This window comes from Oreochromis aureus, linkage group 3, assembly GCF_013358895.1.
Source record: "Oreochromis aureus strain Israel breed Guangdong linkage group 3, ZZ_aureus, whole genome shotgun sequence".
NCBI lineage: Eukaryota > Metazoa > Chordata > Actinopteri > Cichliformes > Cichlidae > Oreochromis > Oreochromis aureus.
In genome coordinates, this window is record NC_052944.1 from 80,463,097 (window position 1) to 80,477,475 (window position 14,379).

The following is a 14,379-nucleotide window of genomic DNA, read 5'->3' on the forward strand; positions in this document are numbered from 1 at the left end:
TGATAAACTCGTGGGACCGAGTTTTTACTCGTGGTTATCCATAAACATACAAAACCACGATTAGATTCGATTTTTTTTTTTTTTTTTACCAGATTTGGACACAAATTGGGAAGCATGCAATTTGTATTAAAAAATTAAAACAAAAGAAAAAAACTGAAAAAACAGTCAAAATATCGACGAGGAGCTAGGAGAGTTATGTGTATTAGTATTGCTATTTTTAATGGATTTCCTCACAGCGTTTCGTGACGTTGCTTTGAGACCCGGATATAGGATCAGAGTGAGAGCTCTTCCCTGTAGAGACCTGTCTATGAGCTCCAGCCTCCGGTGAACGTCACACGTTGGGGAAGTCCGTCACCGCGGCTGTTGGACCTGCTGCAGCTTTCGAGGTTCCGATCGGTTCCATTTTTTATTTAGGTTCAAACCGAGACTCTTAACGTCGGCCTCTAAACCAATTGTCGATCAACGAAAACGCTGTGGATTTTAACTGTCTTCATACTAATCCCGGAAACCCGTCAGTAAAGCGAAAGTTGAGAGAGTCGAGATGAGCGTGGAGGCGTACGGGCCGAGCTCCCAGACCCTCACCTTCCTGGACACCGAGGAAGCGGAGTTGCTCGGAGCGGACACCCAGGGCTCGGAGTATGACTTCACCGACTTCACCCTTCCCAGTCAGACGCAAACTCAAGGGCAGACACAGAGCCAGCTGGACAGCCAGGTCTGAGGTTTTCAATTTCACAGGAAGGCACGAGAAAGCGCGCTTTACTGACGCTAGCTGTAGTTAGCTAGCTGACCCAGCGCTACCTGTTAGCCCGCTAAATTGGATAGCATTACTTAGCTCAGTGTTAGCTGGGTTGCAGCGTTAGCAAGCCCCTTAACTAAACTTCTGAAGTAACAGTGATTGTGTTTTTACCTTTATTTTGAACTATGTTAAGTAAACTAAACTCGTGGGCGCAACTGTAAAAATCAAAGATAAAATTCATGAGCGCTGACAACCTGTCAACTTTTAATTTAGTGTCTCTCTCCGCGCTGTGTGCCTGGCTGCTAATCGTTAGCGGTGAGTTTGTTCAGTAAAGCAGGTGTTGTGCTGCAGGTAAATGGTCCTGATGAGGGTCTTCACAACGGTGGAGTGGATGATTCCGTGGCCAAAGCCAGCCAACTGTTGGCCGAGCTGAACTTTGAGGAGGATGAAGAGGACACGTACTACACCAAAGACCTACCCTTGCACGCGTGCAGGTACGCTGGAAGAAACCGCACCGTGGCAGGATGTCAGCAGACTGCGTTACCGATGAACTGATTGCACTACATTAGTTAGTGGTCGTCAACTACATCACTAGCAGTACTAAATTTTACACTTGCAGGATCACACGAGGACCCCATAATAAGCCGGTGTTTAGTATCCTGTACAATTTTAGCTATTCACAATGGTTGAATTGCAGTGCGCTATCAGAGGTTTATAATTTTAGTGCTACGATATGATTCACGTGGCCCTGATGAAATATCAACCAGCTTTAGTACTTTTCACATTACTGCTTGAATCTCATTCCTGTTTACTTTCATAATCCCGTAAAAATACTAAACATTAAGTTGACAGTGAAATTTAGGTAAAAGCTTTTAAGAAGAATTGGAAGTTAAATATGCAATTTAAATGTATTTAACTCTCTTAAATTGGCTTTCTGGGAGTGTTTGTGTGCATTTTAATTGAAAGTTATGAAATACTGTACATGTTTTTGACACCTATTAAATATGAATTAGCTTCAAGAGTCCTGCATGTATGGGGGCAACATATTCCCATGACATTTCATGTTTGTGGTCGAGGCATGTGAGCACGTAGCATTTGACAAGGTCCATTTAATATGCTGACTCCTTTGACAACCGATATCATGTGTGTAACTTTGGGTGTGTGTGCAGTTGGTCTTTTGCTCTTGTCGTGTTTGATCTGAACACTGCTGTGTTTGTTCCTTACAGCTACTGTGGTATCCACGATCCAGCGTGTGTGGTATACTGCAATACCAGCAAGAAGTGGTTCTGTAATGGGCGTGGCAATACATCTGGCAGGTGCGTCGTTGGCTTGTCTTTATTTAATTGCATGTAGGAGTCGGAAAGTGAAACTACTAATAACCTGAAACGATAACAATGAAATTTTCAGACACTTCTGCCAATATCAGCCATGTTTTGACAGACAGTTCATGTGGCATGTGTGTTATGAGAGATCTGTGAGAAGTAGATTGCAACTCTTGTATTTGCATTGGTTGAACGGAGGGCGTGTCCAGGTTTATTTACTGTAGATGCTACCAAGCAGTGTAATAGGAAACGTATCCTATTCACAGCCTTTGTTCATAACTGTGAAGTGGGCTGTTTCCCATTTTTGCTCTCTGGCTCAGTGTCAATTTTTTAATTTTCTGTTTGGTTTGACTTCCATTGTCTACCTCGCAGCCATATTGTAAACCATTTGGTGAGAGCCAAGTGCAAAGAAGTGACACTGCATAAAGATGGGCCGCTGGGCGAAACCGTGCTGGAGTGTTACAACTGCGGCTGTCGCAACGTCTTTCTCCTGGGCTTCATCCCAGCTAAGGCTGATTCTGTGGTGGTGCTACTCTGCAGGTATGTTGCTGGGGACTGTCCTGATTGGAACGGGACAATGTTTAACCTCCGTGAACCTAAATGTGAATATTTTCATTTGACGCTGGAAGTTTATCATAAAGTTGTTTTCTTCTCAGTTATTTAGGTTTCTCCCCTTTGAAATGCCTGAATAATGAGATAGACAGAAAAAATGGCCAACAGATGAAGGTTCATGAACAAAATTGATGTACCTCTTATTTTTAATGTATTTTGATAAAGAGAGCTCATCTTTTCCAAAATTGAATAATTTAGGGTAAACAATCTTGTCAGAAATTATATGAAACCCATATTTAGAAATATTTTAATATTTTTGATTGACCAGTGTATTGCAGGCTCAGCCCCCCATAGGCTCATATTTGTTTTCAGACGTACAAAATAAGCTCAAAAGAGGCAGCAGAGCAGTCAAGATGATGTTTTGTTTTGTTTTTTAAATAAAAAGTTAATAAGTTAATAAAAAGAACTGGGCATGTATTGCATAAATGTTATGGTTTTATAGTTTGTTTTTTACCTTCAGTGGTCTGCTTACACTGACTAAGTAGACTAGGATTAATCGTTCATATCTGTTTGTGAAGGAGGTTAATGGAACTTGCTGCTCTTGTGGTACTTTCTCTTCATGATGGAAGTGTGAGAAACTCTGTTGATGAGAGGGCAGAAACAGAGTTCAGCACAGACACTTCTCAGAGCTGTGTGTGTACATACATTATGTACTATGGCAGATGAATAGAGCTACAACACTTCTGGACTGTTACTTTCTGTTTGTGCTGGAAGTGGGAAATAAAGTCCCCAGCTTGGATCTTTCTCTGTCACACAAACACCAATGTGTTCAGCGAAGAGAGAGCCAGTGTTCTGACTATAGCACATAATATGCACTATCAATCAAAGTAGTGAACAGGCAGTCAGCTATAGAGTCTGCAGCTGTTGTCTCTGGACCACCCTACTAATGTGCATTAAGCTTGAAATAGAGCTTGCGGCTCTGACAGTAAACATAACCCTCTGTATGGCCTCATGGACTTGCAGTAAGAAGTACTGTGATTTAACAGTAGTTGGATTAGTTTGAAACCTCCAATACTTGGCCTGAATCTTGTGCCTCCATTCAGGCAGCCCTGTGCCAGCCAAAGCAGCCTGAAGGACATCAACTGGGACAGCTCGCAGTGGCAGCCGCTGATCCAGGATCGATGCTTTCTGTCCTGGCTGGTGAAGATCCCGTCAGAACAGGAGCAGCTTAGAGCCCGTCAGATCACGGCCCAGCAGATCAACAAGTTGGAGGAACTCTGGAAGGTACGATCCACTCGTATGCCTCTTGCTCTTTCAGGGCTTGTAAGAATTCGTTGACTTTTTTTAAATTGTTTTTTTGTGGTTTTCCTGCAGGACAATCCCACTGCCACCTTGGAAGACCTGGAGAAACCTGGAGTAGATGAGGAGCCCCAGCATGTACTGCTGCGTTACGAGGATGCTTATCAATACCAAAATATATTTGGCCCTTTGGTCAAATTGGAAGCTGACTACGACAAGAAGCTTAAGGAGTCACAGGTACCTGAACATGGTTTCCACACAGGAGGGCCTGGAATGTGGTTACTGGTGTTTTACTTCCAGAAATGTACATGGATAAAGTTTTTAATCTTTAAAAAGCCTTTAATCATTTAATGATTTTAATGGTATGGTGAGGATTATTTTATTATCATGCTGAAGCAGGATGTGATGATAGATTTTCCTGACTACAGATGCGATCTAAAATGTGTTTTTGTGGCATAAGGCACTTTTCTGATCAAGTCTTTTTACTTTATTTTCCGCAATATTGTTATAGCTGTGACATCTGTATTATTATACCTGATGTTTTGATCATTTTTCTCCCTCCTTTTTCAGACTCAAGATAATATAACGGTTAGGTGGGATCTGGGGCTGAACAAAAAGCGGATTGCCTATTTCACTCTTCCTAAGACGGATTCAGGTGGTAATTCTCTAAACTTTCCTTCCTCCCAGTGGTTCTGTGGTACAGATGTAGCTCCCATCCTCTTCCCCCCCTCAGTCCTTGCACGCAACCTCCCCCATCCCTGCATCTTTTGGTGGCATGCGTGCATGTTTTTTTTTTTTTTTTTTTTTCTCCTCTCACCTCTGTTTTGATTGTGGGGTTAGATGAGTGCACGGTATTGTATCATGTTTTCATGAACTTAGCCCTGTCCTTAAATACTTTTGTATGTAATTTTTGGTACGTGCAGGTTTCTAACTTGTGTCCTTTCACTTGACCCCAGATATGCGGCTGATGCAAGGTGATGAGATTTGTCTGCGGTACAAGGGAGACCTGGCCCCACTGTGGAAGGGCATTGGTCATGTCATCAAGGTCCCAGACAGTATCCTTTGCACAGGTGATATGACCCGTTTCTTAATGTTGCATTCCAGCATGGCCCTTTACAGCAGCAGTGACTGTCCTAACAGAGAAGTACAGACAGCAAATCCCACACTCACCCACTAGAAATATTTTAAGGATAATGCTGGATTTCCTTAATAGTCTGTGTTTAAAGACTATGGAGATGAAATTGCCATTGAGTTGCGGAGCAGTGTTGGAGCACCTGTGGAAATCCCCCACAACTTTCAGGTGGACTTTGTGTGGAAGTCAACTTCCTTTGATAGGTAAGCTGTTTTATAGAAGAGCATTTAACGACATGCCGTACCAAAAGCTCTTTTCTTCCTTTCCTTTTATTTCCACCTCATGTTTTCAGTAGATTTGTTGTCTTGTCTTTTCTTTTTTTGATTTGACTACCAGTTGAAAAGATTTCTGCTTAATTTAAATGCATTTGGTAAGTTATTTTTGGCAGTAACGGCTGACTTGGAGTTGTTTATGTCCTGCTGCAGGATGCAAAGCGCCCTGAAGACGTTTGCGGTGGATGAGACCTCAGTGTCTGGCTACATTTACCACAAACTCCTGGGCCATGAGGTCGAGGATGTCACCATTAAGTGCCAGCTGCCAAAGCGCTTCACTGCCCCAGGCCTTCCTGACCTCAATCACTCACAGGTCAGACTTGGACATTGTAACTCATACAACAAAATCTTTAGATTGCCATAATCTCAGTGTAGGGCATAGTGTAACTTTACTGTACATTAGTGCAACAAAGACGTTCATCTTTGTAAATTAATTTGGAAAACTCAAAGAATAAGAAAAGATTTCTGTTATGATTGCCAAAAAGTGTTTTGTTTTTTGGCAAACTGCATTTATTTTAAGTATCCGATTGATTGATGTTGTTTCTTGCATGTTCAGGTGTATGCCGTGAAGACGGTGCTTCAGAGACCTCTTAGTCTGATCCAGGGGCCACCTGGCACTGGGAAGACCGTCACCTCTGCCACGATTGTGTACCACTTGTCCCGACAGGGCAACGGGTGAGGCAAAAATTGAGTTAACCCTTTTTATACTTGGAGTGTGTTATGATTCCATTCATGTAATTCTTGTTCCCTTTCTCTCTGTGGTGCATGTGTCCTGTAGACCAGTTTTGGTGTGTGCTCCCAGTAACATTGCTGTGGACCAGCTGACTGAGAAGATCGATAAGACTGGACTGAAGGTTGTCAGGCTGTGTGCCAAGAGCAGGGAGGCCATCGAGTCCCCTGTGTCTTTCCTTGCTTTACACAACCAGATCAGCAACATGGACAGGTCAGTAGCATGAGGGGAAATAGTCCTTCATTTACCAGGTGTGACCGTGCTCGTACTCACAGCTGGATGCCCTTTAGTGACTTCCTGGCACTAACAATAGGCACACGTTATAAGCATTTATTTTTGAGTTGAACGAATGAGAAACGCATTTTGAACAAAGCCATTATATCACAGATGTACTGTGATATAATGGCTGTGTAATGTACTGGTGTAAATAATCTGATGTGTCTTTGTCTCCACAGTATGCCGGAGCTTCAGAAACTACAGCAGCTAAAAGATGAGACTGGTGAGCTGTCGTCTGCTGATGAGAAACGCTACAGGGCTCTGAAACGCACTGCTGAGAGGGAGCTGCTCATGGTGAGGAGGTGTTGGTTTTCACTTTAAATGCAGCTGGAAGTCGGCGATTTCAGGCATTCTTAGTACAACAAGGGATTTCAGTCAAAAGTTGTTTGCCCCTGAGAATTATTCTGTAGAAACAGTGGCCTAATTTATACATTTAATTTCTAACTACAGCAGCATTTAAACATCCACTCAATTAGTCGTCCACATCCCTAGTCAGTTGCTGCCTTTGAAAATTGTTTTTCACATTCACACACTACTGTGTAGCTAAATCCTGTAACTCCACTGGCCTCAGTCAGTCAGTACATGACAGTACAGGAGAAGAAAATATCACATTTCAACTGGCTGTCTGTACCAGTCCATTAAGATGATTCAATACCTTCTTCAACCTGGGATGCAGATAATGATCGCAACTTCCTCTTCGTTGTCCAGAACGCTGACGTAATCTGCTGCACTTGTGTCGGAGCTGGAGACCCTCGTCTGGCCAAGATGCAGTTCGTTCAATCCTGATCGATGAGAGCACCCAAGCCACTGAGCCTGAGTGTATGGTGCCCGTGGTGTTGGGAGCAAAGCAGGTACAAAACCCAAACAGCTGCATCTGTTCCCAGCTGCTGCTGTTTGCTTTGGTTTCCGTTATTTTTTTGCATTAACAGTAAATGAAGAAATATTTTGGCACATGTCAACTAAAAATTTAAAGCTTTATCATTTAAACTGTAGCAGCAGCTACTGTCAAGTATTAAAACTTTCAGCAGTCTGAACATTAGGGAACATTAATGTCTTGCGCTGTGTTGTTAAACTAACCCAAGCGTCACGCTTATGTGGCTCTTCTTCCTCCACCCAGCTTATTCTGGTGGGTGACCACTGCCAGTTGGGTCCTGTGGTGATGTGTAAGAAGGCGGCTAAAGCAGGTCTGTCGCAGTCCCTGTTTGAGCGCCTGGTGGTCCTGGGGATCCGGCCGATCCGCCTGCAGGTCCAGTACCGAATGCACCCGGCTCTCAGTGCCTTCCCCTCTAACATTTTCTACGAGGGATCCCTGCAGAATGGCGTCACTGCAGGTTTGTTACGATTCGGCAGTTCATTATCTGGTTTCATGGAGGAGCAAATTGATTTCCGCACTGATTAGTAGAAGATCCACCAACTTATAACTTAACAATAATTAGACTGTCCTGTTCTCCTCAGCTGACCGCATCAAGAAAGGCTTTGACTTCCAGTGGCCACAACCAGACAAGCCCATGTTCTTTTACGTTACTCAAGGTCAGGAGGAAATCGCCAGCTCTGGAACCTCGTACCTTAACAGGTAAGTTCTCACATTTTGTTTCTTACTTGGTGACATTTCACTTCAATCCTGCTTAAATTTACGGACATAATTTGTTTCGGCCTCTGGTTTAAAACAACTTTGGACGTGATTGCATTTTTTTATTTTATGTTTTTTGGCGGCATCAGTTTGCCATAGTTAACTTTAAATGATTGTCCCAGTATTGATACGATTGACTGTTTTTTCAGGACTGAAGCTGCAAACGTGGAGAAAATCACCACCAGGCTGCTGAAGGCGGGAGCCAAACCCGATCAGATCGGCATCATCACCCCATACGAGGGTCAGCGCTCCTACCTGGTCCAGTACATGCAGTTTAGCGGCTCCCTGCACACCAAACTCTATCAGGTATCACTTATAACACAAATACAAAAATACATTTTCCAGCAAACACTTTATAGTTACACACATTAGGAGATATCCCAGGACAACATCAACATGGAGCAGTTAGGAGTAGGACGTCCCGTCTCCTCCACAGAGGAGATGGAGAAAACCGAAAGGGAACAACTAGAGAGCCAGAGTTGAGAGTACACCGACATGAAGTTATTGTTTAAAGTTTAGCACACGATCACTCAGTTTTGGTCCTCTGTTTTTACAATGCAATCTCACCTTGTGTCGTGATTCATTACAGCAAGTGGAAATTGCCAGCGTGGACGCCTTTCAGGGCAGAGAGAAGGACTTCATAATCCTGTCTTGTGTTCGAGCCAACGAGCACCAGGGAATCGGCTTCCTGAACGACCCTCGCCGTCTCAACGTGGCGCTGACCAGGGCCAAGTAAGAACTATTAAAATAATCACAGTGGACAGATGAAGCACGGCTCAGTCTAACTGGCGTTTCTGATTTGAATGACTCCTGTGTCAAATTTAGCTTAATTTTAACGATCAGGCTATATGAACACCCACTCTGTCACCACACACAACATTTCACACAGTGTGATTTGTGTAAGCTACAACCTACCCCTCATCAGTTATCTTATGTCTGAAGGTATGGTGTGATCATTGTGGGCAACCCCAAGGCGCTCTCCAAGCAGCCACTGTGGAACAACCTGCTGAACAACTACAAGGAGCAAAAGGTCCTCGTGGAGGGCCCCCTAAACAACCTGAGGGAGAGCCTCATGCAGTTCAGCAAGCCCCGCAAACTGGTCAACACCATCAACCCTGTGAGTAGGACTGAGTGAACGCGTCATACATTGGTTTTACGATGTATGAATGCAAACTAATACTGGGAATTGGCACCTGAGCAACAGTGGAAGTTGACTTAAAAAGTAGTTTAGGATCGTGATACCTTTCCATTACTACCTGCTTGGATTGACTTGACTCGGTTTGACTGGCATTCCATTACAACCTAATGTGCAAGGTCATCACAGCAATGCGGCCAAGCGTCCTGTGACGTAAATGAGTATGCAACAAAGATGTGTTTTTGTGAACGAGATGCTCGTGACTCATTGAGTGATGCCATTGACCCGCTAATCGGTGGCATGCAGTTTGACATCCTCACATTTTAGTACCTGGTATCAGGTGGCGAATCGATCAGAGTAGGTACTGGTGGAAAAAGGGCTCAATGGTTGGTCACAAGATGTTTTTGTGTCTTTGCTGTCTATTTTTTTTTTTAAAATGTGTCTTGTTTCTCTTTTGGTGAAGAGTGTTGTGCTTAGCAAGTTGAGGAGAGTCTGATTAAAAGTGTCAACATTCACACCTGCTTTGACACGAGGGGGAGGTCTTTATGAAATTTGCAGTCTCCCCAAATGGTGTCATGAATGTAAAGGCTACATGCATCCAGTCAGCTGTCACAGGAAGTAAACTGAAGGCAGCAGTGTCTTTTGTTTTGTTAAGCTGTTTAGTGCAAATCAGTGAGTGCTAAATGGTGATGAGCTCTTGTGTATAAGGAGATTTTTTTTGTCAAATCTGTTAAGCCGTTCTAAACGTCACCTGTGTTTTCCAGGGAGGACGTTTTATGAGCACTGCAATGTACGATGCCCGTGAGGCTCTCATCCCTGGTTCTGCATACGACCGCAGCAATGGTAATATGTCAGCTTTTTTTGTTTTTTAATTTTAAATCAGTAAAACTTTGCATGCCATGTCTTATTGTTATTTATGATCTCTTTCAGGTGGACGTCCATCTAATATGTACTTCCAAACACATGACCAGATTGGGATGATTGGTGCAGGCCCAGGTCCCATGGCTGCTATGAATATTCCTATACCCTTCAACTTGGTGATGCCACCAATGGCTCCACCTAGCTATCTAGGTCAGACCAATGGCCCTGCTGCAGGTATGATAACAGCAAAAGGAGAAGTGAGGAAAGTTTGTGTTTTTCATTGAAACTGCAAATCTAAACCTAAGAAGAAAAAAAAGAGGGGAGGGAAAGTTGATAGACCTCCTCCAGCATTGCTCAGAGTAGTCCCACCTCAGACCACCTGAATAACAGCACGCAGACGGGTTATTCTGGATGTGTGTGTTGTTTTTTGAGTTTTTTTTTTTTTTTTTATGTTCAGTGATACCAAAAACTTGCTGCTCACTGAGGGCATAATGCAAAGTCCATCAATGATATTTGATAACTGTCACTTCTCATGTTTGTATAGCTACCCAGCATAACGACTTGATAGGTTGTGATTTATTTATTTATTTTTTTCCCCCACCTCCTTATAGGACGTGGAGCAATGAAAGGTAAGCCTGGGCGTGGCGGGCGGCAGAGGGTCCGTGGTTCAGCACACCAGGGTGCCAGTCAGGGTAATGGACCCAACAGTCAGGCCAGCCAGGATGGAGCCTCCCAATCCTTCTCCCAGGGGCCACTGACACAAGGCTACATCTCCATGAGCCAGCCCTCACAGATGAGCCAACCTGGCCTCTCCCAGCCAGAGCTCTCCCAGGTAACGCGTCACTGTTGCTTAAAGAAAGGAGATGCAGCGGAGAGTAACTGTCGTCAGTGTTGCTGTTTTATTAATAACATCTTGGGTTGTGATCATGCATCAATTTTTGTTTTGAAATTAACCTGGAATTGCTAAATGTCTCTTAAAATCCTTATTATGCCAGTCTCCTATCTAGACCAGAGAAACTGTATTCTAATCCAGATTAATTCAATTGTTTAAGTAAATAAATAAATAAAAGAATTACTAAGATTGAATTAGAAAAGGTTAAAGGACCCTGAGCTGGAAAAGTTTCCTGTCTAAACACTTTCCAGTGTTTTCCACCTCAGGAACTACCAGGCACTTTTTGATTGGCCCGTTGTATGCTCCCACTGTGCAAAACTTGCAGCAGTTCATTCAGGGCTGTTTTCAGGGGAGATAAAAGTGCCTGCTCAGGGGCAGGTACGTCGGAGTGTCCCTTGAAAACGTCTGTATGACTCTCAACACTGATCGGTTAAACTCTGAAAGCATCGGTGGACAAACTTGAACAATCTTGGATGGAAAAACAACTGATTTGTGTACCGTTATGTCCTCCAGGACAGCTACCTGGGTGACGAGTTCAAGTCCCAAATCGACGTGGCTTTGTCCCAGGACTCGACCTACCAGGGTGAACGTGCGTACCAGCATGGCGGCGTGACTGGACTGTCGCAGTACTGAAGTGTAAGTATATGAAGTCTGTCTTTAGCTGCAGTGTAGTGTGAAAGTATTCAGAGTAAAGCTGATCTCATGACTGAGTGCCACAAGCTTCAGGTGTCTCACTGATCTTGGCTAACTCGCAATATATTTTAAATCTAGTTTCACACAAAACTTGGTGAAAGTGCCTGAGACCTCAGGATCAACCACTGGAAATGTTATATTATTATAATAATAATAATAATAATTGATAATTGACTTGTGGATGAGCTAAAATCACATCAGGCATATAAAACATGTTATGCAAAAGCTCTAATCAGCTTCTAAAGAAAGTGAACTTTTCTCATCCATGTTGTGTCTTGCAGGTTACCCAAAGAAGGGAGCTAGGCTTGAGCTGAGCTTAGTTCATCAGCTTTTTAATCTGGGAAATAATAATAACATAAAATGGATACCTGTTTTCCTCTGCTACAACCGAAGCACCACCATGTGAAAGCGACGGGATAGCGAAACCAAACCAATGACCAGCGAGAGAAACAAAGAGGGTAGAAGAAGAAGAAGAGAGCACGAACAGACAGGCAGGGAGATGGCATAAGATGCCGAGTGAACAAGCGAGAGGCAGGAACCAATGCCCGTGCAGAGTGAAGGAGGGAGGTCGAAAAGATGGCGGCTTGTGGTCGGGCTGCTGAGGGAAACACAAGAGGTCTAAACGGTCTCTCATGGGAATCCAAATGAGGTTGAGCTCAAAATAAAATAATCTTCCCAACACCTTCCCATCCACAGCGTCTGAGAAAAGTTCATACGCTCGTCTTCAGGTGAAGATCGTAGCTTTTCAGCAGAATTTGAAGAAACCTGGTTTCACGACCTGGTTGCAGTTCTGCTTCCCCGTGCTAAAAGCTGGTTGACTCTCAACCTGTGCAGTGCCCTGGACTATTTTTAAAATTAGGTTTGACATGGGAGAAGCGTGCTACCTACTGTCTTCTACTGGACCCTCCAAACCTCAGCAGCCTCTAAAGAAAGCGGCAGTCGACGGACCCTCTCAGAGAGGAATGACAAACTCTGTTTCTGTGTCTGAGTCTGATATTGAAATGCCTTTCATTCGCCTTGAGAACCACTGGCTCGTTCACAAGGTCTGCAGTGGGGTGGTTTCGACCACCCGTCAGTGGTGGAGTGGCATGGGGATTTCAGACTTTTTTTTTTTTTTTCCTTCTTTTTCAAGGCATGAGACGCGAATCCCGACGATGTCGCGATCATCATGGGACAGTTTACCTTTCTTACCACAGAGCACAAAATTGCAAAAAAGTCATTGAAACTATCAAACATGACCAGCATTGAATATTCAGCTCGGCGTCATTTGATGTTTCAGCGAAGGCTTTTTTCCCCCTCTTATTTTAATCTTTCGAACGACGGCGTCTTTGACGTCCCGCTGTCTTTTTAAAACACCCTGTGTACGCCTACATTGGCAAATGCTTGAATGCTTTTGCTCTGAGTGATTTCCTCAGGGGATTGTGGACTGTCCACACTCATCACGTGAATCCCTGCTTGAGGTAAGAGAAACTAAACGGGGACATTTAGATGAGGCTAACAGGCGGTCGTGGCGATCAATCAACCGCAAGAAAGTAGAAGAAAAGGAAGGTGGCTGAGGCAGAGAAGGAAACATGTTAAAGTCAGAGGTTTAGGGAGAAGAGTGGACTTTTTCATACCAGATGCCACTGTTTTTTCCACCTTAATGAAGCCATATTAAAGGTCACGTCGACCACCCAAATACAACGAAAGCTAATCAGGTTGAAAAGAAGTGTTTGAAATTCAGAAATGAGCTTGATCCGAAAGACTTTTGGTTCCCGTGGATTCAAATTGTTCCGTTATTAACCCCCAGTCACTCACAGCAGAAAACGCCATCCAGTACTGATCGGGCGGTGGCAGAGAGATGAAATAAAACAGCGAATGAGACCAGAATCAGTGCCTATAACCGCTCACCCTCAGATAAACAGCCACAGCACAAGCATGAATGTAGTTCCAGTCAAACGACCAGCATTTTCAACAACCTTCCTGACACCAGAGGGCTTAAGAAACCCACAGAAAAGGACTTCTTTTATTTATATATTTTTATTGTTTGAATAAAAAGCAAGTGAGTCTAGCAGCTGGGCTGATTGAGGGACAGGGGATACAAAAGCCACCTTCCTTCTCTGTGAGGTAAAAATAGAGGTTGTTAGATTTTATTTTCCCCTTCTGTGGCTGTTTGATTTGTGCTGAGCAGTTCCTCCTGAGTTGATCCACTTTGCTTTCGTCAGACATTTTGCTGCCGTGTGCATCGTTTCGTTGTGTAGTTTTACTGAAATATGGGATATATCTATTTTTTTCGTAGCAACTTGCTGAGTACAGGAATGAGTGGGACGCCGTTTCCTTTCTCGATTTTTGTATCTTCTCTTCAAACTGTCCGAAGGATTGTAGTTTTGTAACTTCTTCCAGGAATGACACTTTCTGAACACAGCAAGAATGTACTGCACCGTTGTTTCTCACCTGCTTCTCATTTCTGCACACACGTGACAATCATGTTGCGCTTTAGACATTATGTTTGAGTTAGAAATAGTTGACATTTGTGTACCGAGTTCTTTTAGCATATCAACTTGTTCCAGTGAATCCTAATGTGTTAGAGCTTTAAAAAAAAAAGATTACAAAATGTTGCCGTAATATTTTTTTTCCTCCCATCTTCTAAGCTACAGTCTATCCCAACATGTGCAGCGATCACTGAAGATGTGATTCTGTTGCACGCAGAGCATTCATTCACCACATCATTAGGCCGAGATTTGATTCATGAAATAGAAGTCTACATGTGATGTAAATACATATTTGAAACAGTCTTATTTGCAGTGACGTTTCATCACAAGATGCTGATTCTCTTGTTAAACTGAATCAATAAACGCTGTCAACTTCAG

The 14,379-nt window shown here is 43.4% G+C and overlaps 1 protein-coding gene across 1 annotated transcript; it reads left to right on the plus strand.

Moving 5' to 3' along the window:
- The first annotated feature begins 295 nt into the window (after nucleotides 1–295).
- Nucleotides 296–14,378, plus strand: LOC116313853 (regulator of nonsense transcripts 1). The gene is given in 25 exon segments (XM_031731681.2): nucleotides 296–712; nucleotides 1,088–1,230; nucleotides 1,963–2,052; nucleotides 2,431–2,598; nucleotides 3,714–3,894; nucleotides 3,985–4,146; nucleotides 4,480–4,564; nucleotides 4,866–4,964; nucleotides 5,136–5,244; nucleotides 5,467–5,626; nucleotides 5,870–5,988; nucleotides 6,092–6,256; nucleotides 6,499–6,613; nucleotides 7,028–7,091; nucleotides 7,094–7,170; nucleotides 7,437–7,650; nucleotides 7,775–7,892; nucleotides 8,099–8,255; nucleotides 8,539–8,681; nucleotides 8,892–9,066; nucleotides 9,849–9,927; nucleotides 10,015–10,179; nucleotides 10,557–10,777; nucleotides 11,351–11,473; nucleotides 11,812–14,378. Coding segments are annotated over 24 exon segments (3,300 nt in total). The 5' UTR covers nucleotides 296–541; the 3' UTR covers nucleotides 11,471–11,473; nucleotides 11,812–14,378.
- Nucleotide 14,379: the final 1 nt, after the last annotated feature.